The sequence below is a fragment of the Lepus europaeus genome, chromosome 19 (genome assembly GCF_033115175.1).
Source record: "Lepus europaeus isolate LE1 chromosome 19, mLepTim1.pri, whole genome shotgun sequence".
Classification (NCBI taxonomy): Eukaryota; Metazoa; Chordata; class Mammalia; order Lagomorpha; family Leporidae; genus Lepus; species Lepus europaeus.
This window is the reverse complement of record NC_084845.1, coordinates 44,919,879-44,943,358: the sequence shown is the minus strand read 5'-3', so window position 1 is coordinate 44,943,358 and position 23,480 is coordinate 44,919,879. Positions and strand designations below refer to the sequence as shown.

General features: G+C 57.9%; 1 protein-coding gene across 1 annotated transcript in view; it reads left to right on the top strand.

Moving 5' to 3' along the window:
- CNGB1 (cyclic nucleotide gated channel subunit beta 1) overlaps nt 1–23,480 on the top strand; it is a 63,269-nt gene that overhangs the window by 23,264 nt on the left and 16,525 nt on the right. Inside the window, exons 17-26 of the mRNA XM_062176020.1 lie at nt 578–804; nt 5,982–6,153; nt 12,202–12,309; nt 15,322–15,479; nt 16,349–16,504; nt 17,394–17,602; nt 18,394–18,444; nt 18,854–18,940; nt 20,233–20,297; nt 21,106–21,228. Coding sequence (XP_062032004.1) covers nt 578–804; nt 5,982–6,153; nt 12,202–12,309; nt 15,322–15,479; nt 16,349–16,504; nt 17,394–17,602; nt 18,394–18,444; nt 18,854–18,940; nt 20,233–20,297; nt 21,106–21,228 — 1,356 coding nt within the window. The remainder of the gene's footprint in view (nt 1–577; nt 805–5,981; nt 6,154–12,201; nt 12,310–15,321; nt 15,480–16,348; nt 16,505–17,393; nt 17,603–18,393; nt 18,445–18,853; nt 18,941–20,232; nt 20,298–21,105; nt 21,229–23,480) is intronic.

Genomic DNA, 23,480 nt, shown 5'->3' with positions numbered 1-23,480 from the left:
GGCTGATCGCACGGTGCAGTCACCCGGGGGAGATTTAAACATCCCTGGTGCCAGGCCTCCCCTGGAGCAGTGAATCAGAATCGCTGGGGGCGCTCGGATCTCCCCAGGTGGCCCCAGCGCACAGCCCAGACTGGGCGCCAGGGTCCCGGGAGAAGTGACTGCTTTGGGCTGAAAGGGAAGTCGTTGGCCTGCAGGGTTTCTTTGGATAGAAAACTCTCCCGGGTTAAGGACGCTTGGTCTGGGGCTCTGGGGCTCTGAGCCCGAGAGTCTCTGGGTTCTGGATCCTTCGATGCTGACTCGTTGGGGCACATGATGAATGAGAAGAGCTACTGGTGTCTGGAAGAGAGCGTGAGAAGTCGGGGGGCTCCAGGGCGGTCCCTCAGAGCCATCAGGTGCACTGTGTGACTCAATGACTCAGTGAGCAGCCGTGCTCCAGGGCCGAGAGTGACACTCCAGACCCCAGTGGGGCTGTGTCGGTGCCAGAGGGAGCACCACCACCTCCCTGGCCGACCCCCAACCCTAACTCCTGATTGCAGGCCCCAGGGTCCCGCCTCTGCTGAGGACCTTCTGGCCCCAGCGCCACAGCAGAACAAGGCCAGGACATGGAGCTGACTCGCCTGGTCCAGGACCAGCCGCCTGGCCCCATGGGCCCTGGGGCTGCCCCCCCAAACCTGGCGGAACACCTCCCCAATGTGCCCACCTACCGGGCCCCGCTCACCCGCATCCCTGTCCTGGTCTCCCGGAGAACTGCCCTGTCCAGTTCCAGCTTCGCCAGGGAGACCCGGAGCTCCGTCCGTCGCCTAGGTAGCGTGAGGTTGCTGCCCGGCGTGCGCGTGCCCGCCGCATGTGCTCTGCATGGCTTGGGCTGTCTCCTAGCCTGGGGGCCGTGGGCGTGCTGGGGGACTCCTAGCTGTGGTCATGGAATACCAGCCCTTCTTCCTCTGCTGATCACTGGCTCCATCCTGCTTTGTGAGAGAGATCTGAGGGGTTCTAGTGGATTCTCCTTATGCCCAAAATTCCACAATTTGCAGTTCATTTCTTGGGGTTAAATATTACTTTCTGTAGATTACCATTGCCATATAAGTAGTCATTCACACCTTAGTCTAAACAAATCACTCAGATCTCCAGGCCAACAGGGTGAGCCAGGGATTTGGGGTGGTGGGAGGGGCTTTAAAAAGAGGAAAATTATGGAAATGTGGGATCCACTGCAGATAACATCTCCTGATTCTGAGAGTTTGCTGGGAGCTGGGCTGTCTGAGGATGGTTGATCCCTGCTCAGTCAATACGGCTTCAGAAAAGAAAGGAGACGCTCCCGGCAGGTGCGGCAGGTGGCCCAGGAGGAGAGGTGTCCTCAGGGGTCCCTGGGGCAGCACAGCCTATCTGGATCCGTGTCTTTCTACCAACGTCCCTGCAGCCGCCTCCAGGCTCCTGCTGCTCACAGAGAGATGGCAGAGTGCTGGGGACAGACCGGTGGCCCGTCCCTTTCTGCCTTAGCTCAGGCCAGACCTGCCCGCTGTGCCTTTGGCCTTGTTGATTTCGTTGTGGTTGACACTGTGCAAAGTCATGCCTGGGATCGGCACAGGCAGGTGGGGTTGAGATGTCCCCCAGGGAGGGCCACTCCCCCGCCCCGGCTGGAGTTGGGGTGAGGAGGCAGGGCTTAGAGCTGTTGCAAAGGACCCCCGACTGCCAGCCCCATGCATCCCCCTGACAGCTGTTTTGTGCAAACTCTAATTTATCTGAGTACTGTTTTTCTTTCCCTGGGTTTTCTTTTTTATTTAATGGAGAGCATTTAAAACAGAAAAAAAAAAAAAAAGGAAAACCAAAACAGCTTGCCATAAATAGAAGGCATCAACAGAAATCAGCGCACGTTCACTGAGAACAGAAGTCGCGCCAGCGGTTTCTGGTGAGCCGGCGGCGCACTCCCTCTGCAAGGAGGAGAACGGGCTGCGACCACGCACAGGCAGTGAGGCGCGGCGCCAGGTCCCTGTCCCCTTCCCGCCGCTACAGCAAAGGGCCCGAGGCTGGGCCCTGCAGAAAGAGGGAATGTAGCTCACGGTTCTGAAGATTCAAGGGCACTTCGCCAGCGTCTCCCTGGGCTCCTTACATCACAGCATGACACATGGCCTCGAGAGGAGCGCGTGCGAGAAGCAGCTGCCCTGGAGGAGCCAGAGAGCTTCCTTCTATCACAGCCCACTCGCGTGAGAACTAGCTCCCTTCGGGAGACCAGCATTAATCTCGTCCAGGGGTGATGCCCATGACCTAATTACCTCCTCCTGGGCCCCTCCTCTTAAAGGTCCCGCCACCCCTTTGCACAGCCACAGTGGGATCAAGCTTCCAGCACCCTCGAACCGTGGCACAGCAACAACCTGAACACTACCCCCTGCCCCCCACCCCCACCCCCACCCCGGCGGCATGGTGGGGCTGCAGCAAGGATCTGAGCGTGGGTTACCCTTCGCCGTATCCGGATCATCCCCAGGCATCTTGGGGCCTCCCTGGCCCCGGGGAGCCTACATTTTGACGCAAGGGAACAGTGGAGGGAGCTGGCTGCAGTATGACATGCGATGACTTGATGCTGCAGAGGACAAGGGAGGAGAAGATGAGCAAGCATGGTGTCCTCGTTTCGGGGTGCCGTGGGCACCTCGCAAGCAGGCATTGCATTTCCACAGAGGCCTCTGCACTCGGGCCAGCAGCCTGGGATGATTCTGAAGTTCAGCTTCTGCAGCTGGCTGCCTGGCTCCTCCACAGGTTTCTCAACCTCCCCGTGCCTCAGTTTCCCTACCTATAAAGTGGGGACAAGGACACAAGCCACCTCGCTGGGCAGCTGGGAAGATTAAAAGAGTTAACGTAGGGGTGGCACTTAGCAGTAGGAAGCCCATGTTCCACCCACATGGGAGTGCTTGGGACCAACCTCACTCCAGCTTCCTGCCCAGACAGAGCCTGGGAGGCAGTGGTGATGGCTCAAGTACTCGGGTTCCTGCCACTCATGTGGGAGAACTGGATTGAGTTCCTGGCTCCAGGCTTTGGCCTGGCCCAGCTCTGCTGTTGTGGGCACTGGGGGAATGAACCAACAGATGGCAACTCGCTCTGTATCTGTCTTTCAAATACGTGAGTAAGAATGTACTAAAGACTTAATATATGGAGGGCACCTAGAGTTTAGTAAAACAAATACCTGGGGCATAGCCAGTAAAGCCGCAGCCTTCAATGCCAGCATTCTATATGGGTACCGGTTCAAGTCCTGGCTGCTCCACTTCAGATCCAGCTCCCTGCTAATGTACCTGGGAAAGCAGTGGAGGATGGCCCAAGTGCTTGGGCCCCTGCACCCACGTGGGAGACTGGAAGGAAGCTCCTGGCGTTGGCCTGGCCCAGCCCTGGCCATTGCAGCTATCTAGGGAGTAAAGTAGCAGACAGAAGATCTCTCTCTTTCTCTCTCTCTCTCTCCCCCCTCCCCCTCTCCCTTCCCCCTCCCCCTTTCCCCTTCTCCCTCACTCCCTCCCCCTCCCCCCTTACTCCTCCCTCCCATAACTCTCAAGTGAATAAGTAAATAAATATTGCCTTATAAGGAATATTATTTAAAACTATAAAGAATAATATTATGAATCGTTTTAGAGAATAACATGTTTTTTTTGTTTGTTTGTTTGTTTTTTTTTTTTTGACAAGCAGAGTTAGACAGTGGGAGAGAGAAAAACAGAGAGAAAGGTCTTCCTTTTTGCTGTTGGTTCACCCTCCAATGGCCGCTGCCGCCGGCGCATCTCACTGATCTGAAGCCAGGAGCCAGGTGCTTCTCCTGGTCTCCCATGGGGTGCAGGGCCCAAGGACTTGGGCCATCCTCCACTGCCTTCCCGGGCCATAGCAGAGAGCTGGCCTGAAAGAGGGGCAACGGGGATAGAATCCAGCGCCCCAACCGGGACTAGAACCAGGGTGAGGCGCCACAGGTGGAAGATTAGCCTAGTGAGCTGCGGCACTGGCGAGAATAACATGTATCGTTAAGCACTTTCTAGCTGCCAGCCAGGTGTTTGTTTTAATTGATCTTTTAAAAAAGACTTTTAACATTTTTTATTTGAAAGTCTTGGCTGCTCTACTTCTGATCCAGCTGCCTGCTAGTGGCCTGGGAACTCCAGGCAGCTGGATGGGAAGTGGAGCAGCCAGGACTTGAACGGGCACGGCATGGGATGCTGGTACCGCAGGTGGCCACAGTTCTGGCCCGGGGAATGTGATTTCTGTTTTGAGTTCCCACTCCACCAAGCTGGAGGGAAATGAGCCCCTGCCTGAGGGGTTTTCCCTCCTCTCCTGGGGGACCGAGGGTGCAGAGTCTTTCCCTGGGTGGGGCAGGGTGCATGGGTGGGGTCTGCTTCCACCCAGGCTCCCAGACAGAGCCTCCTGGATGCAGAGGCCAGGGAGCCCCCTGCTGCCTCGGGACACACGGGGGCCTGGGTGTGTCTGAGGGGTCGTGGCTGCCTCCAGCCCCATCCCTGTGCTCACCCTCCTGTCTGCTGGGCAGTGGCTGAGGCCCGGCCGCCTCTCGCCTTCTTCCTCCCCAGAGCCCGGGAGTCTTGCTGATCTGGCAAAGCTTCTCTCTTAAATTTCCACAAACGTCTCCCATCCTGCTCATTTTCTGCCCTGGAAGGCTTGGGGCTCAATAAAACAGATGTTGGGGCGGGGGCTGAGTCTGAGCTTGGGAAGTGAACCAGCAGACGGAGGAGCGCTCTCTCCCTCTCCCTCCCTCCCTCCCTCCCCCCCTCTCTCTCCTCCCTCCCTCCCTCCCTCCCTCCCTCCTCCCTCTCTCTCTCTCTCTCTCTCTAACAAAAACAAACCAAAGAGAGAAATGCCAGCTGCTGGGGGTCCCATAGGAGTGGCAGGAAGCAGAGGCACCGTCACAGCCCCTCAGCCTCCTCCCAGCCACTGTCCCTGAGGCAGGTGACAGAGCCCAAGGTCGGGCCACCTCCGGGCTCCCTAGGGAGGACGCGGTTCTCCCTAGGAGCAGGGAGATTCTGACTCGGGGAGGCTCCCGGCGTGTGGGGACCCAGGAACTACCACAGCAGAGAGCGCCCCTTGCCTCTCCTTTCCCACCTTAGAGGATGACTGGTGGGCAAAGGGCGATGTGATGGTAGGAGCTGAGGGTGTCATCTTTGGCCCACGTGATTCTATGCGAGCAACACAGCCGATGCAGAGGATGATGGGAGATGGAAAGCGCTAGGTCCTTGCTGATGTGGAGATTCCGAGCCAAGTCTGGAAGCATCTACGGCTGGACCATGTCGGTCGGCGTTGGAGACCCCAGAGGTGGCAGTCCTCGTGGGAGCATGCCCTGTGCTGACCAGGGAGACGGCAGCTTGGCTGGAAAATTGCCATCTCAGCTTTTTGCCGGCTCACATCCCACATTTACCATTTCCTGATCATCGAACGTCTCTAATATTTGCAAGGGAAATACCTAACTCTGTCCATGAAACACCAGGCTCATTTGCCGTTACGGGAAGTGATGAAGACAGGTAAATGCGCTCACACTGAGAAGAAACAAGATGCAAACAACACTAAGTGCAAAAAGCAGACGAAGCAAAACACAAGAAAGTTCCAACGCAGGGCCCCGGGAGGGGTGACATGAGCCACAAAGGCTGTCCCTCACCTCTGCCTGGAGGACACCCCTGATGTCACTGTTTACGATCCTTGGAGGCTGTGGGGCCTGAGCGGGAAGGAGCCGGCCCAGGCCCCAGGCTCACAGCTTGCCTGCTCTCTGCTCCCTCTCTGGGTGCTGCCGTCGCCACTGCCGGGTCCCCCGTGCCTTCCCAGGCTGGGCTTTCTGGGGTGCGGCTCCTGCTGGTAGCTGGGACCCCAGGCACTGTGCATTGCACCCCTGCATGCCGCTTTGTGTGGGCCCGGCCGAGCGGCCAGATGGCCTGTAAGCCGCTTCCTGCCGGGCTGCACCTGCAGGCAGCACCCTGGGACCTGGGCGTCCTCCTACTGACCTTCCTCTCCTTCCTCTTCCCAAGTGCCCGCCACGAGAGAGCACCCTGAAGTGCAGGTGGAAGATGCGGATGCCGACAGCCACCCCCTCATCCTGGAGGAGGCCCTGCCCTCGCTGCCCCCGCCCTCGCTGCCCCCGCCCTCGCCCGTCAAGGCCGACACCCTCACGGTCCCAGGCTCAGCCTCGGCGGCCCCCAGGTCAGCTGCTCTACCTTTCTTGGGCTTTTCTCAGCACTGGGCCGCATGCCCGTTTGGCAGATGAAGAGACTGAGGCCAGGGAGGGGAAGCCGTGGTCCACAGTCTCACAGCGAGTTGGTGTCGGAGCTGGGACCGCAGCCCTCCTGCTGGCCGGAGTCTCCCCAGCCTTGGGTTGGGGTTCTCTGTAAGAGGCCCTGTCCCAGTGCCCTCTGCCGTAGGTCACAGGGGCTGGCGGGATGATAAATGACAGGGTCACATGGCACCAGTGTGACAATTGATTTCTGCCTCCTCATTTTATTTTTGATAGGATGCAGTTTGTTCAAACCATATGTAAGTTGCCAGGGACACCCCCCCCCCCTTTTTTTTTTTTTTTTTTTTTTTTGAGAAGCAGAAAGACAGAGGGACAGGTCCCATCTGCTGATTCACTCTGCAAATGCCAACTGTCAAGGCTGGGCGGGCTGACGCCTGGTCTCCCCCATGGGTGGCAGGAGCCTAAGCACTTGAGCTGTCACCTGCTGCCTCCCCAGGTCTGCATTAGCAGGGAGCTGCAGCCAGGGCCTGGAGCCAGGGCCTTGTGGGTGTTTGAAGAAAAGGACTCAAGTCCTTTAACCACTTTTTTTGGGTTTGTTTTAGAAAAGGAGTCTTTTTTTTTTTTTAAACAGATTTATTTATTTGGAAGGCAGAGTTCAGAGGCAGAGAGAGAAAGAGAGGGGTCTTCTATCCGCTGGTTCACTCCCCAGATGGCCACAATGGCTGGAGCTGCGCTGATCCGAAGCCAGGAGCCAGGAGCTTCCTCCGGGTCTCCCACGCAGGTGCAGGCCCTAGCACTTGGGCCATCTTCTGCTGCTTTCCCAGGCCATAGCAGAGAGCTGGCTGGAAAGAGGAGCAGCCGGGACTGGAACCTGTGCCCATATGGGATGCCGGCACTGCAGGCAGCGGCTTTACCTGCTATGCCACAGCACCGCCTGCCACTTTCTAAGTAATTTGGGTTGATTGGTTTGTTTTGCTGTTGCATTGTAGGGGTTCCTTATGTATTTTAGACATTAACCCTTTATCAAATATATGCTTTCCAAATAGTTTTCTGTGGATTACCTTTTCACTCTGCTGTGGATGGTTTCCTTTGCTGTGCAGAGGTTCTTTTATTTTTATTCTTAAAGGTTTTATCCATTTATTTGAAAGTCAGAGTTAGAGACAGAAAGCAAGAAACAGATTGTCCGTCCGCTGGTTCATTTCCCATAGTTCTGCAATGGCCGGGGCTGGGCCAGACAGAAGCCAGGAGCCAGGAGCTTCATCTGGGTCTCCCATATGAGTGGCAGGAGCCCAAGCACTTGGCTCTTCCACTGCTTTTCCAGGCCATTAGCAAGGAGCTGGATCAGAAATGAAGCATCCTGGACTTGACTCAATACCCATATGGCATTGCAGGCAGCAGCTTTACCAGCTATGCCACAACACCGGCTCCATGCAGAAGGTCCTAAACTTGACATTGTCGCACTTGCCAGTTTTGTTTGTTTGTTTGTTTGTTTTTTTGCTTTTGTGATCTGTGTTTTTGGTGTCATCCCCTCATTTTATTACTGGATACATAATGGAAGCACCAAAGAACATAAGAAAAATAACCATCTAGAACCCCACCACACTAGATACAGTTTTGATTTCTCTGTGTTCTCTTTCATGCCATGTTTTTGTGTGGTTCTACTTGAAGGAGTGATCCTTTTGAGTTTTTTTTTCTTTTAAAAGATATGTTTGTTTATTTGAAAGGCAGAGTAACAGAGAGGGAGGGGGGGGAGAGGGAGAGGGAGAGGGAAAGAGAGAGAGAGAGAGAGAGAGAGGAGGGGACCTTTCACCTGCAGGTTCATTCCGCAATGCCTGTCATACAGCCAGGACTGGGCCAGGCTGGAGCCAGGAGTCCAGAATTCCATCTGGGTCTCCCACGTGGGTGAGACCATCACCCTCTGCCTTCGCAGGCACATTAGCGGGGAGCTGGGTCAGAAGTGAAGTAGCTGGGACGTGAACCAGGCATTCAGGTGTGGGATGCAGGTGCCCAAGTGGCAGCTTAAGCCCCCTTGCCACACTCACTTATCCCATGGACTCTGTTCCAGATGGCTGCTCTGTCCCCTTAGCACCCACGTGTGCTGCTGCATGATAGTCCTCTGGCTCCAGGCGCCAGAATGAACTGGACACATCCCCTCCTGTGGGCACCGCCCATAGTGGCACTGTGACCATCTGGTGTCCTTTCTGTCTTTGGGTTCCTCTCCCAAGAATCGGGTTCCTCATCACAGTTGGCTCCATACTTAATGCTTCCTGAGATGAATTTGCGGCTGAGTGGTTGGAGACGCCCTTGAACACCTGAGCCAGGTACCTGGGAGAGCGCCCTGCGTGGTGCTGTAGGCGCACAGCAGTCATGGACGGCATTGCACCAGTGACTGTGGAAGCCAGGGAGGAGCGGTCAGTGCCCCCTGCCCTGCTGCACGGACAGACAGATGCTGCTTTCTCATTAGCTGTTGCTGTCATTCATGGGCACACAGTCATGGCTCAGCTGAGGCCAGGAGCCTGCTAGAATGGAGACTGCTGGGTGCCACCAGCTGAGTGCGGTCAGCTTTGAGTCCCAGGAGAGCTGCACCTGCAGTGAGGCCCCTCGGCTCAGTGAGCCCTGCCCCACCGCCTGCCTGCCTGGCTCTGTCATGGGGCCTGGGGCCTTCGCTGATGGGAACCGGAACCTTCAACAGCTTCTGGCAGCTCGGGCCTTGGTCCTGGGGTGTGTCCCTGGAGGAGGGGTCAGGGGAGGCTCCTCCTCTGATTCTCCAAGTGGAGAGCAGCGGGGGCCCCAAGAGGGCCAGCGCCACGGCTCACTAGGCTAATCCTCCACCTGTGGTGCCGGCACCCCGGGTTCTAGTCCTGGTTGGGGTGCAGGTTCTGTCCAAGTTGCTCCTCTTCTAGTCCAGCTCTCTGCTGTGGCCCTGGAAGGCAGTGGAGGATGGCCCAAATGCTTGGGCCCTGCACCCGCATGGGAGACCAGGAGGAAGCACCTGGCTCCTGGCTTCGGATTGGCACAGCGTGCCGGCCATAGTGGCCATTTCGGGGGTGAACCAACGGAAGGAAGACCTTTCACTCTCTCTCTCTCTCTCACTGTCTAACTCTGCCTGTCAAAAAAAAAAAAATATGGACAAGAGAGCTAATCTCACCGAGCCTAGGCAGATAGTGGCAGCTCTATGAGTCTCCATTCTCGTTCCCTGGATGACACACAGACTACCTTAAAGGACCCAGCAGAGGCACTGCCATGGTTGTTGACATCTGGTCCACCTATCTCTGTTCCCTTTACATGGGCAGAGAAGCTACATTGACAGCACTGGGGGCTTCTTTAGGGGCAGGGAGGGGACTAAGCACACGTGGGACTGGGTGGAATCCAAGCTTGGGATCGGGGGCTCTTCTTACCCCTCTCACCCATAGCTATTTACTGACCATTGCATGTGCTGGGCTCTGCTCCGGGTGCTGGGAATGCAGCAAGGAGAGGCCTGGCAGGGGCCTGCCCTGGTGGAGCTGGAGTTCTAGTGGGGGCCAGGACAGAATCGAGCAGGCAGCCACCCAGATGGAGTGGGCTGTTTGTGCTCATGGACAGAATGAGCGCAAGATGCACTGATGGGAGCCACAGGCCCTGGCAAGGGGCACCCCGGCGGGGCCTTCCTGGCAACCCAAGGGCACGGCGTGGAGTGAATCCAGCTCCCGGCTTACAGATGGGGGCCTTAAGGCAAGTCAAGCATCCGGCCTAGGGCTCCGTTTCCCCAGCGTGAGACAGGGATGGAAGCACCAGTGCCTGCGAGCATTACGGTGAGAGCTCGCTGAGTTGCTGCCTGGGGTATGCTTAGCCCAGGGCCAGGCCAGTGGCAGAGCCGGGGGGAGGGGGGGGGCAGAGGCTTGGTTTGACTGCAGAGCAGCAGAGTCGGGAGAGGGCCCTGGGCCGGCGCAGGAGGACTGGATGTGGGTCCCAGTGGTGGGACTCCTGCCCCCGTCTCCTTGTGTGTGGCTGCCCTGTCCTTTTCATTAGGGTGTGCAGGAGGCGAGTGCCTGCATTTTTGCCATCCTGAGTGGGTTAGGATGAGGTGAGAGGATGGTTTCAGAGCCTTCTTGGAAGGAAGGTGGGTGCCCCATGTCTCTTTTCAAACGACGGAAGTTTGAATCCCGGTGGACCAGGATTGGCCTGGAGGCCTGGCAAGAAGACTCAGGTTTGAGTCCCAGGAGAGCTGCACCTGCAGTGAGGCCCCTCGGCTCAGTGAGCCCTGCCCCACCGCCTGCCTGCCTGGCTCTGTCATGGGGCCTGGGGCCTTCGCTGATGGGAACCGGAACCTTCAACAGCTTCTGGCAGCTCGGGCCTTGGTCCTGGGGTGTGTCCCTGGAGGAGGGGTCAGGGGAGGCTCCTCCTCTGATTCTCCAAGTGGAGAGCAGCGGGGGGTGGGGAGTTGGCTGGGGTGTCGGGGACAACGTCGTGGTAGTGGGAGAGCTTCACTAGGCTCCTGTCCCAAGTGAGGTCCCCAGCTCCATTTCTGATTGAATGCCACCCAAGGGTGGCCCCAGGAGGCAGAAGAGAAGTCACCACGAGCTTTTCTTAGGGGGGTCTGGGGGCCCAGGACCAGTCTCCTAGAACCCAGCTGCACCATTTTACTTTCTCAGCATCACAGCAAAGGCCACGGCCAGGCTGCCCTGGGCTCCCCAAGTCCACGTCGGTGCAGTTGAGTTTAGTGTGCTACATCCCGAGCCTCACGGCGGGGACCCAGCCTCTGTAACCATTTTCTAGTCCTGACACTCCCTGTTGGCATTTTTTTCATGTCCCCAAAGCTGTGTGGGTGTTACCGCATTATGTCCATTTTTAGAATGCTCAGGTTCAAGTCTGAAATTCTCATCTTCACGTTAGTCTGCGCTCACATTTGTCTTGATGAGGTAACACACTTGCTTTCATGTGCTAATACTCATGTCTACTGTGCAGACTCCTGGTTTCATGTGCTAACACTTGTGCTCACGGGCTAACACCTGGCATTTTGTATGGTCTGTGCTAATACAAGTCACTAAGAAATGCTGTTCTCCGCCAGCACTTGCTTTGCCTTATAAAATACTGTTCTTTAATGACAGCCGTTGCCCTGCGCTAGGTCCTCCAGATGCAGTCTTTGGGTTTCCACATTGCTTGGTTCTACTCCATCCTAAACAGGATTCGTGCTCTCAACTGGAGTTGGCTTTCTTGGTGGTGGTCAGACGTTTTTCTTTCCTCCTGTCTTTTCTTCTTTCCCAGGCTTTGTGTTGTGCCGTAAAGCAGTTCACTGTCATTGTTGCGACGGAGGCTGGGAGAACCGTGCTCAGGGCTGGCCCCACCAAGGCAGCCCTCCCAGGCTCCCACCTGGTGACCCAAGGCCAAGGGCAGGCTGGGCAAGAACCTTCTTGGCCCTGAAATCCAAGTGGATTTCAGACCTGGATGCTACCAAGTGGACCTCAGAGCCAGGGAAGCGGTGGCTCCCGGACGCAGCCTTCTTGGGTTTTGGGCATGACAGAGACCTGGAACTCAGGCTGGGAAGGCATTTGCCCGAGATCCCTCGATGAACCGGAGACGACTGTACAGCCTTCTCTGGAAGCAGCAGAGAACGGGACGGGGGCGGGGAGGAAGGAGAAGTGGGGACCTGACTGAGTGATAGGGAGCTTGTGTAGTTGGGTAGCCTGTGCTCCATTTTACAGAAGGGAAAACTGAGGAGGCTCGAGAGTCATTCCGTAACGGTAAGTACCTTTCCAGGGTCATGAAATAATAGGAAGAGGCAGGACTGAGATGCAGGTCCAGTGCCTGATTCCAAGTCCCTTTTCTTTGTTCTGGGTCCTTGAGCAGGTCCAGAGCCCAAGGCCCAGGGCATGGCTGTACCCTGTCTTCTCCCTTTTCGCCTCCCTCCAGACAAATGAGGCCCCTGTGGCGACACCATCCCCTGTACCCTCTGGGTGATCTTGGGGGGTCAGTGTCGTCTCACCTCCCCTGGGCCCCCACTGTCGCTGAAGTCCCCTTGTGTGTCTGTGCCCTCGCAGGAAGAGGCTGCCCTCTCCGGACAATGAGGCTGAAGAGCTCAGGGCGCTGTCACCTGCCGAGTCCCCGGTGTTGGCCTGGTCGGCCCCTCCCTCCCCACAGGACACTGAGTGAGTGGGGCAACCTGTGGCGTCTCAGAGAGCTGGAAAGCTGGGTGGGGAGCGGTGTGAGGGGGAGCTGGGTATCCTCAGAGTCCCCTCGCCCCAAGGCAGCACTTGCGGGGGGCTTCCGAGCAGTAAGAGGGGGCTGGGTGGCCTGCCCAGGCTGCTTCCGGTAGGCCCAGGAATGCTGCAGAATCTGCAGCCCAGTGCCCAGCTGCGCCGGGGCTGGCGGTGCTCAGATGTGGAGGTGTCCCTAGGCAGAGAGCTCCTGTGGAGGAGGGACCAGGGGCAGTCCCTCCCCCCTGACCCCCCTCCACCCTTGGCAGGGCTCCAGCACCCCTGAAGGGCCAGTGAGTAGGGGGAGAAATACAAGGAGCCCCAGGGGTCCTGCCCCAGGGAGCTTGTTAAAAACACAGCTTCCAGGTGGGCGTCTGACCAAGCGGTCTGGATGCCTGCAGGCCGCATCCCAGTGCCTCGGCTGAGTCCCGGCCCCTGCTCCTGACTCTAGCTCCCTGCTGATGTAGACCCCGGGAGGCGGCAGTGATCACTCAGGGAGTGGGGTCCCTGCCGTCCACAGGGGAGACCTGGGCTGCGTTCCCAGATCCTGGCTTTGGCTTGGCTCCTCAGGTTCTAATCTTCCTGGGCATTTGGGGAGCGAGCCCAAGATGAGAGCCCTCTGTCTTTCTCCGTCACTCAAATAAACACATTAAAAAAATTTTAAATTGGAGATTCCCAGGCCACACTCAGCTCTGCTGGGTCAGACCCTCAGCCAGCTGCCACGAGACATCCACAGGCTCCCCGTGGTCGTGACACAGCCAGTCTGGGGACACCGCTTGTCATGGCTATGATGGCACTGGGGACCCGGGTCGCACACCTCAGCCGTCCCAAGGACTGGGCCAGTGGGAGGAGTTCTGTAAAGTCCCTGTAGACCTGGCTGGTGGTGAGTGCCGGCCCTGGGCTGTGACTGGGGTCCCCGTCCTGCTCCCCAGCCCCACCTCCTGTGGCTGCCCCGGGCACGCTGGGCTCCCCTTCTCCTGCTAGGCTGTTTTTCCATCCATAACTTTGTGTAGTTTATGCTTAGGAGAGCTGTGGATAGTTCAGAATAGCTGAAGAATTAGGGGGGAAGCCCACATGGCACCCACAATCCCAGTGGTATCACATTGTATGCAGTTGGTAAGGAGAGGGTTAAGGTTTCATATTAGAAAATGAGGCAGAGGCTGGCGCCGCGGCTCACTAGGCTAATCCTCCACCTTGCGGCGCCGGCACACCGGGTTCTAGTTCCGGTCAGGGCGCCGATCCTGTCCCAGTTGCCCCTCTTCCAGGCCAGCTCTCTGCTGTGGCCAGGGAGTGCAGTGGAGGATGGCCCAAGTGCTTGGGCCCTGCACCCCATGGGAGACCAGGAGAAGCACCTGGCTCCTGCCATCAGATCAGCGCGGTGCGCCAGCCGTGGTGGCCATTGGAGGGTGAACCAATGGCAAAGGAAGACCTTTCTCTCTCTCTCTCTCACTGTCCACTCTGCCTGTCAAAAAAAAAAAAAAAAAAAAAAAAAAAAAAAAAGAAAGAAAGGAAGAAAGAAAATGAGGCAGAAATGAGGCCTAATAATAACAGTCACCAAAACCCTTAAGGAGGGCCACATGGAGACCCGTGTAGCAGCCAGGGGCGCTGAGCTGCCGTGACAGTTCCCGGAACAAGCAGGTGCCTCCTATGCCATAGGCATGTCACTGCCGGCGCATACTGCTGCAGGTTGTGGGAGGCTCTGGCCCAGGCCATCATCTGGAGGCCCCGCTGCCAGGGCCCTGCCACCTTCTCCACTGGTCACCGCTAGGAAGGGAGGCCTGAAGCTGCACGGGCCACATCTGCTCACACTCAGTAGCGAGCGCGCCCGCGACCTCCCCTGGGAAGTGCAGTCCCTGGCGGGGTGGCAGCACCCCAGCCCCAGCATAGCATGGGGACGACAGATCCAGGGGAGTAGCTCGTGGCTCCCCTCATCCCGACATCTGCACACCCTCTTAAAAAAGGTTTGTTTATTAGAAGAGCAGAGTGACAGAGAACTCAGAGTGAGATCTTTCACCACTAGTTCACTCCCTCAATGGCTGCAATGGCACAGGCTGAGCCAGGCCAGAGCCAGGACCCTGGAATTCCATCCGGGTCTCCTGCATGGGTGGCAGGGACCCGAGCACTTAGGCTGCCTTCTGCTGTCTTCCCAGGTGCATTAGCAGGAAGCTAGACAGGAACTGGGGCAGGCGGGACTCGAACTGGCAGTCATATGAGATGCTGATGTTACAGGTGCTGGCTTAACCCATGTACTATAACACCGGCCCCTGCGTGCCCTCTTTCATTTAGACTCCTGCGCTGCCTGTCTCCAGCCTGGCTACCTCAGTTAGACACCAGTTGTCTTGGGTTTCAGCGCCTCGCTGTGTGGAGACAGAACAGATCTGTGAACACTAGCAGAACCGCTCGGCGAGATGAGCCGAGGAGACTGCTCACGACTCTCTGTCCTCTCAACCCACCCAGGCGCGGGCCGGTGCGGAGTGCCGGGCTGGGCAGGCGCACGCGCATGCGCATTCTCCTTCTGACCTGTGCGTCCCTCGCAGCCAGCGCGTAGGCGGTCAGCCCCATTCCAGCAGGAACGGCTGTGTCGGATCTGAGTTGCTTTTTCCACCAGCTGTTTCCTAAAGCCAGCTCAGCAGCCCTGTGGCCCCTTTCTGCCGCCCTGGAAGTGCGTTCTCCACGCTGGTGACCAGAGCTCCACCTGAGCTCTGCATTGAGCTCCCTGACCTGGGCTGGAGCCTGCAGGGCCCAGCGTCCACCAGCGGCCAGCGCCCCAGGCTCCGCTCCCGCGCTGAGTTCCGTCCTGGGAGACGGCAGGTCCGAGGCCGCTGCTGTTAGGGAGAAGCAGGGTCAGCACGTCCGTCCTGCAGGCCCCGGGAGGAGATGGGACGCAGGCCTGGCTTGGGGGCACAGGGTCTCCCGCCCCGGCCTCCCGGCTCAGCCGGCTCCACGGTGGCGCTGTTCCCGCAGTGCCCAGGACCGCGCGGCCTCCGCCGCCAGCCAGAACAGCGCCATCATCAACGACCGGCTCCAGGAGCTGGTGAGGCTCTTCAAGGAGCGCACGGAGATGGTGAAGGAGAAGCTCATCGACCCTGACGTCACCTCGGAGGAGGAGAGCCCGCAGCCCTGTGAGCCACCCGCCCCTCGTTCACCGGCAGTGAGGGAGGCAGAGAAAGGCTGGGGCGCAGGAGAGAGGCCAGATCTCCACTCTCTGGATGTGGGGTCCTGTGTGTCCGGGCTCAGTGACGAACCCCGGGGCGAGAAGGTGATGAGGGTCTGGCCTGGTCCCTTCTCCCACGGGGCGAGTCCCTTCACTGACCCCTCTGCCAATTTCCCGCTGGTAATGGGCGGTGCCAGCCTGGGACCGGTCTCGTGGCCCTGCGCTCAGATGGTGTCCACGGCCGACTCCGGAACCCAGCTTCTTTATCGGCAGCCTCACTGCCTCGAGAGCTCTTAGGGGCCGCTCTGGCTTGAGGGTTTCCTTCCTGACAGATGAAATAAGAATCATGCTTTTGTCAGGGAGATTTCCTAGGTCTCTCCAGCGGGGGACTGTGCACTGGAGCTCACGGTGCCCGCAAGAGACCCAGGAGAGCCTGGCTGTGCAATTCTGAAGCCAGAGCCGTGGCTGTATTGAGCCCCTAGGACCCAAGCCCCGGGTCACTGAGAGCATCAGAGACGCACAGAGGCTGTGAGCCCGTCCAGTCTCTCTCTAGAGACGAAGGAGCTGACGGTTCTGCTCTGAGAAGCCTGGAGCCACAGAGCCCTGACCGTTAGGCCCTCCAGCCTCTCACCCTGCATGGGGGCGCACTGAGTCAGAGCTGGTTGGGGTTCCTGGGTGGGCACCCAGGTTGCTACTGAGGAGGAAGCAGTGGGGTTCACACAGGGCTTGGAGCAGGATGGCGCTGGGGTCCCCTCAGCTTCTGCAGGTGGGACTCTTCTCTGCATCCCCTGCCTGTGCCTAGGGCTGGGTCAGGTGGTCACCAATGTCATCCGGTAGCCCCAGCCAAAAAGGCCCCGGAGCCGGCCCCAGAAGCCAAGCCCGCGGAGGCGCAGCAGGCCGAGGAGGAGCACTATTGTGACATGCTGTGCTGCAAGTTCAAACGCCGCCCCTGGAAGAAGTACCAGTTTCCCCAGAGCATCGACCCGCTGACCAGTGAGTCCGTGGCTGTGCGCCTTCCTAGTGTAACGGGAGGCGGGGGCAACGTGGCTTGCATGCTTCCTTGCCCAACTCTTAAAACAGTAGCAACAGTAGACATCACTGGAATAGCAACATAAGATCACACCCATTCTACAGATGAGGAAATGAAGGCATGCAGAAGCTAAGCAGCCTGAGGGCTCAGCTAGTTAGTATGGTCTCAGAGACTCCTGATTCCTGGCCAAGTCCTCCCCCCCCTCCAGGCAGGCCAGCTCTTTGTGGGACCTTCTGCTCTGAGCGCAGAGCCAGGAGTGCGTCCAGTGTCTACACTAGTTCCTCTCTCTTACCCCCAAGCCCACCTCTGTTCTCCATCCCATCCCCTTCTTCTTTCCTGTGTGCCCAGCACTTTGCAGCTCATCACAGGACCCCCGCCTCTCATGGAACATTTCCTTGCCATTCTCTGAGACCGGCATGCTAGGGGCCAGCGAGGGGTCTTTCTCCAGGTGTGGCAGGGCAGGGGGCAGGACCCTGGTGTCCACCGGGCTTCTGAGACCACCGGGTGATTACAGAGCCCACCCACCCACCTGCCTGTCCATCATCTGTGATCTGGTATTGACTAAGACAGGAGATACATTGTTTCAGAATAATTCCTACAGGAATGAAGGCAAAGGGGTTTTCTAGGAAGCTGCCTGTTTCAGAAGGCCCTGCCTGGCACACAGTGCTCTGTCCCGGGGCCCACCAGGGACTGACTTTTAAAGCAGAGGCAGTTTTACGCCCCACCCCCACAGTTCCAGAAGCGGCTCCCACTGCACTAGCAGGGCAGCATAGAAGAAAGCAGGCCCCGCCCGCGGCTCCCTGGGGCTGTCAGCACAGCGCAGCCGCCCTCGCTCCCCTCTCACCCCCGCAGACCTGATGTACATCCTGTGGCTGTTCTTCGTGGTGCTGGCCTGGAACTGGAACTGCTGGCTGATCCCCGTGCGCTGGGCCTTCCCCTACCAGACGCCCGCCAACATCCACCTGTGGCTGCTGACGGATTACCTGTGCGACCTCATCTACTTCCTGGACATCACGGTGTTCCAGATGCGCCTGCAGTTTGTCAAAGGCGGGGACATCATCGTGAGTCCCCGGCAGGTGGATGGGCTGACCGGGGGCAGAGCGTCCAGGGAGCTGACCCTTGAGGTTGTGGTAGACGACAAAATAAAGGAACACGGAAACCCTAGGGGCAGGGCTTGTGCGTGCGCAACAGCATGGCTGCTTATGGTGCATACCCTGCGTCCATTCCCTGTCAAATACCGCTCTGAGGCTAAGTGGTTCCTGGACCACATGGTGGACCTGGAGACGGAGAAGCGGTCCAGAGAATGGCTGTTAGTGCAGGTGCAACTGACTGAAATCCCAGCTTCCCCACAACTACCTGAGTCCCTCCCACCTAGACTCTGTTTTCCTATCTGTAAAATGGGCATAGAAATAGCTCCCTCCTGATGCACTGCCATGAAGACTGAGATAATGGATTCAGAGTGCTGAGCCCAAGGAACCACGTATTGTGGTTCCTGCAAAGGACCCGTGGATGCTCCGCTCCTTGGATCAGTTTGTGACCTCCTGCCCTGGTCCAGCCCCCACTCACCCAGGAGAAAACTGAGGCCCTGACTGTGGCTCCCAGTAGCAGACCAGTCCCCATCTCCCCATGCTGGCATCGCTTACGGCAGGGTGCAGGCAAACTGAACTTTGACCTCTGAAACAACCTGGAGGAAAGAGAGCTCCCTGGCCAGGTCCTGGGTAAATCAAGTGCTGTGGTACCGTTAAGACAGATGTGCTGGCCACGGGCCCCCCACCAGGGGCTCAGCGCCCCACAGGGCTCACACCGCAGGGAGGGGTCAGGGCCTCACTGTCACTATTCCGCTCTGCTGCAGACGGACCCGAAGGAGATGAGGAACAACTACCTGAAGTCCCGCCGCTTTAAGGTCTGTGCCCAGGAGAGACACACGGTGCCTGTGGGCTCTTGGAAGGGGCCAGGGCACAGGACCTGGGAGCCATGTGCTTCCTGGAGGGTTGGGGGTTGGGCCCAGCTCCCATGGGAGAGTTCTTTAGGCCACAAGCCCCAGGAGACCCGCCGAGGCCGAGAGGTCCTTGGAAGCCAGCTCTCCCTGTATCTGTTCCTTGCCAGTCCCCTCTGTGCAGCCCAGCGGCCCCCTGTGCACCATGCAGCAGCTGCCCTTGGCCTTGGGCGAGGTGGCGGGATGCCTTCTGCCCTCAGCCTTAGGGACCTGCATTGAAGGGAGAGGCTGCCCTCGGTCACCTCATCCCCAGCTTGGGGCGACCCAGTTAGCATACCGCGTGTCCCAGCACACTGCGTGTCCCATTGAATTCCAGATGGACGTGCTCTGCCTCCTGCCCTTGGATTTCTTCTACTTGAAATTCGGCGTGAACCCCCTCCTTCGCTTGCCCCGTTGCTTAAAGGTAGGACAGGGAGGGGTGGCCACCCCCAGCCCTCAGTTCCCCTTCGCCCTGCACCAGCCCTGGTGTCTTAGTGCCCACCTGAGCGGCCTGGGGTCGGGGAGGTGACCTAGGTGAGGGGATGGATTCCCCGGCCTAACATTCACACAGTTCTCTGAGTCTCAGGTGAGGGGTTGGAGCCCACGGCCCCGCATCCGACTAACTCTGGAGAGACAGGTGGCAGAACCCCGAGGGCAGCACTGCAAATTCTATTTTCAAATATCAGAAAGTTAATGGGGGCAGAGCTCTCAGGGTGGCGTGGCGTGCGCGGAGCACTTGCAGCTCTGGGTCCACTCTGGGTCCCAGTGCTGACTCTGTCCCGCACCAGCATGGGCCCTGGACAGGTTGCTGGCTTCCCATGGGCAGTTTCCTCTCTGTGCAGGGAGAGAGAGAACACAAACCTCATACGTAGATGATGTGGACAACGCCTGGAAAGTACTGCTCAGGTGACAGGTGCTCAGTAAGGATGAGCAGCTACTGCTGTTCCTTTAGTGTCATAAATAGGCCTGTGACGGATGTGAGAGAGAGGGGTTGGGGATGCCCTTCTCGATAGAACTGTTTTGTTTGTGGGTGAGTATTCAAAGCAGGCTCCCTAACCTGGGACACTGGACCCCTAAACGTTTTGTGATAGGATCTAGAAAGTCTTGGAATCCCCTGAAATTATGTGCAAACTGTGAGGATGTGATTCTATGATTTTTTTGAAAGATTTATTTTTATTTATTTGAAAGGCAGAGTTACAGACAGAGGGACACACACACACACACAGAGAGAGAAAGAGAGGTCTCCTACTCACTCGTTCACTCCACAAATGGCCAAAACAGCTGGGGCTGTGCCAGGTTGAAGCCAAGAGCTCAGATTTTCTTCCGGGTCTCCCATGTGGGTGCAGGGACCCAAGGACTTGGCCGATCTTTCACTGCTTCCCCAGGTGCATTAGCAGGGAGCTGGATTGGAAGTGGAGCAGCCGGGACTCGAACTGGTGCCCATATGGGTTGCCGGCACTGCAGGCAGCAGCTTAACCAGCTGCATGACAACCCCGCCCCAGATTCTGTAATTCCTACAGGAAGATGGGCTCTGGCTTCAGTCAGACTCCTGGACTCCGCCCTGCACAGGGCTGAGGGCCTCGATTCTGAATGCTCACCGTCTGGTCCCCTCACAGACCCCGGGCCTGCTGAAAAGTCCCTTGGTCCTGACTCGCGTGGGCAATGGGCCAGCGCGACCAGGGCTGCAGCTCCCCTGACCCCGGCTCTTCTTCCCAGTACATGGCCTTCTTCGAGTTTAACAACCGCCTGGAAGCCATCCTCAGCAAAGCCTACGTTTACAGGTGAGATGGCCACATGCGTGCAGGTGCACCCACCACATGCATGTACACGCACAGAGGTGAGAGGCCTGCACCCATGCAGGCGCATACACCATGCATATGCACGTGTGTGCGTGACACACACATGACGCACATGTGCCAGGTCGGGCTGCGCCTCCTCTAGCCTGCTGCTTTCCCTTCCAAGGGGCCTCCAGCCCCCACTGCAACGGAAGCCGGCCCTTCCTGGCCCCACCTCCTGTTCTCAGAAGGTCTGCTTGCTTCCGGAGACCCAGGAATGTCCCATTTCCTCCCATTGTGATGAGGGCCACGCGGGGCTCCCGTAGTGTTTCCAACAGCTGGGCCTCACTCTGGTCCCAGCACAGGGACCTGGAGTCCCCACCGCACCCTCACAGAATGGGGACGGTTACAAGGACACAGTGGGCATCTCACAGGTGTCCGGGGACGGGATGCAAGACCAGCCAGGCCACACCTGGGGACTCCGTGTCTCCCATGGGGCGGCCTCATTGTCTCTCCTCTGCATGCAGACATATCCACTGCCCATGGATATGTCTCCCCTCCGGCCTGTCCACTCCCCCAGAGCTGCACATAAGGTGGCCTGGCTTCTCCTGGCCAGCCCTGTCACTGCCGACTCCCCCGCCAGGTGTCCCTCCTGCAGGTGGCTGGGCAGGACCCTGCGGCTCCACCAGGGGGAGCTGTGAGTGGGCATGGGTGCCGGGCGGGGTTGAGGACTGGCTGGTTCCCCTCAGTCCTGCCCCAGGCGAGCTGTCCCCACTGACCCTTCCCCACTGTCCCCCTGCCTCCTCACCTTCAGGGTCATCAGGACCACGGCCTACCTGCTCTACAGCCTGCACTTGAACTCCTGTCTTTACTACTGGGCGTCTGCCTACCAGGGCATTGGCTCCACGCACTGGGTCTATGATGGTGTGGGAAACAGGTGAGCCCGCCTCCCTCCTGGGCCCACACCTGGGTGACGCTTCCGCTCCGAGTCCCAGCACAAAGGCCCCAAGAGAGGCCTCTCATTCCCGCCGTGTTGTGGGGTCGCCTTGTTCCTAAGGAGTCACTGACGTGCTAAGGCTCGGGGCCAGGTCTTCTCGTCACTAAGCCAAGGTTTTCTGAGCGCCTGCTGCCGGCCAGGCTGGGGGCCGGGGAGACGCACGGATGAGACCTGCTAGAAAGATGCTCCCAGCATCGGAGAATCTCTCAGGGTTGGCAAATTGGGGGTACGTCCAAAGCCCGTGGAAAAATAGGATCAAGAGATGAGTTAATTTTGGTGCAAAAATTGTTTAAAATCCATGCTTGGTTTTTTTCACAAGATGCATTTTCATGAACTTTTTGAAGATCCCTCTATGCATGGATCTTAAAATTATTTTGCACCCAAGTAAGCTTGTATAATTCCATTTTCCATGAACTTAAAAAGTATTTAATATTTTATTTGAAAGGCAGAGAAAGATCCATCTAGGTGTCCCGTGTGGGTGTCAAGGACCCAAGTAGTTGAGCCACGCACCACCTGCTCGCTCCTAGGGGGCACATTGGCAGGAAATTGGAATTGAAAGCAGAGCAAAGACTTGCATTAGGCACTCTGATGTGGGCTACGGGCATCCCAAGTGATGTTTTTTAAAAGATTTGTTTATTTATTTGAAAGAGTTACAGAGAGAGAGAGAGAGAGATGGGTAGGGGCAGACAGAGAGATCATCCATCTGCTGGTTCACTCCCCGGATGGCCACAATGGCCAGGGCTAGGCCAAGCCAAAGCCAGGTACCAGGAGCTTCTTCCAGGTGTCCCACGTGGGTGGCAGGGGCCCAAATACTGGGGCCATCTCTGCTGCTTTTCCCAGGCCATTAGCAGGGAGCTGGATCAGAAGAGGAGCAGCTAGGGCTTGAACCAGTGCCCATATGGGATGCCTGCACCACAGGCAGCGGCTCTGCCCACTGTGCCACAGCGCCGGCCACCAAGTGGTGTCCTAACTGCTGCAACCAACACCCGCCCCGGTGAATGACGTCACGCATACACCACGCGTGTGCACCCCTCCTCTGCCCCACAGGCCTGGGCGGGGGGAAGCAGCCAGAGAATGAGTCCCAGTGCCGCCCCCAGGTGTGGGGCACATCCAGGAGCTGGTAAGGCGGCATCCGCTTGCCAACCCTGCTATCGGTTATGGGACATGCTAAAGTGATGGTGATGACGACGACAGTCACAACAGTGGCAGCAAGCCTTGTAAAACACTAAGTCAAAGCGAGGGAGCGGGGTGCCGTCACACCTGGCACCCACATCTGGCAGCAGGTGTGAATCCCCGGGTCGCACATTCTGCGCGAGCTGAGATTCGGACCCAGCCAGCACGGATGGCCACAGGCTCCTAGCTGCGGCACCATCGCCTCCATGGGCAAAGATAAGGACCAGCCCGATGTCCAGGGTGGGTGTAGGAGGCGGACACGGGCGTGGCAGACCCCCTGAGAGTCATCGAGAGGAAACTTCGGGGGCCGGCCTTGTTCTTGCGATGCCAACATTTCATCCTCGAGTGCCACTTCCAGCGCCGGCTGCTCCGCTTCTGAACCAGCTCCCTGCTGAGGAGTCTGGGAGGCAGCAGCTGATGGCCAAGTATTTGGGCCCCTGCCACCCGTGTGCAGGTGTGGATGTTTGCATTTGGGAAGTGAACCTGTGTCTCTCTCCTTCCGTCTTTCAAATAAATAAATCTTTTTGAAAGATGTGAAGTTTGATCTTGACCTTGACAGTTGGGAGACAGGATAGAGAACCCCAGAAGAGGGCACAGCATGAAAAAAGGCAGGGAGTTGCAAGATAATAGTCAAGGACCTGGGACCTTGAAGGAGGTGGGGTCTGTGGAAGTTTCTGGAAAGGTGGGTGGGGCCAGGTTGCCAAGCAGCCTCCCCTAGGAGTTTGAACTTGCCTTCCAGAACAGACTGTCCAGGGCAGCAGCCCCCTCGCCACATGGGACTTCTGGGGGCTTGACACTCAGCTAGTGTGACAGACATGTGCTGTGGGTGTGAAACAGACGAGACTTGGAAGCCTTGGGACAAAGCGTGTCAGCTGTGACACATTTTAGAACAGTGGTGACCTGGCCGGCGCCACGGCTCAATAGGCTAATCCTCCACCTGTGGCGCCGGCATGGGTTCTAGTCCCGGTTGGGGCGCCAGATTCTGTCCTGGTTGCTCCTCTTCCTGTCCAGCTCTCTGC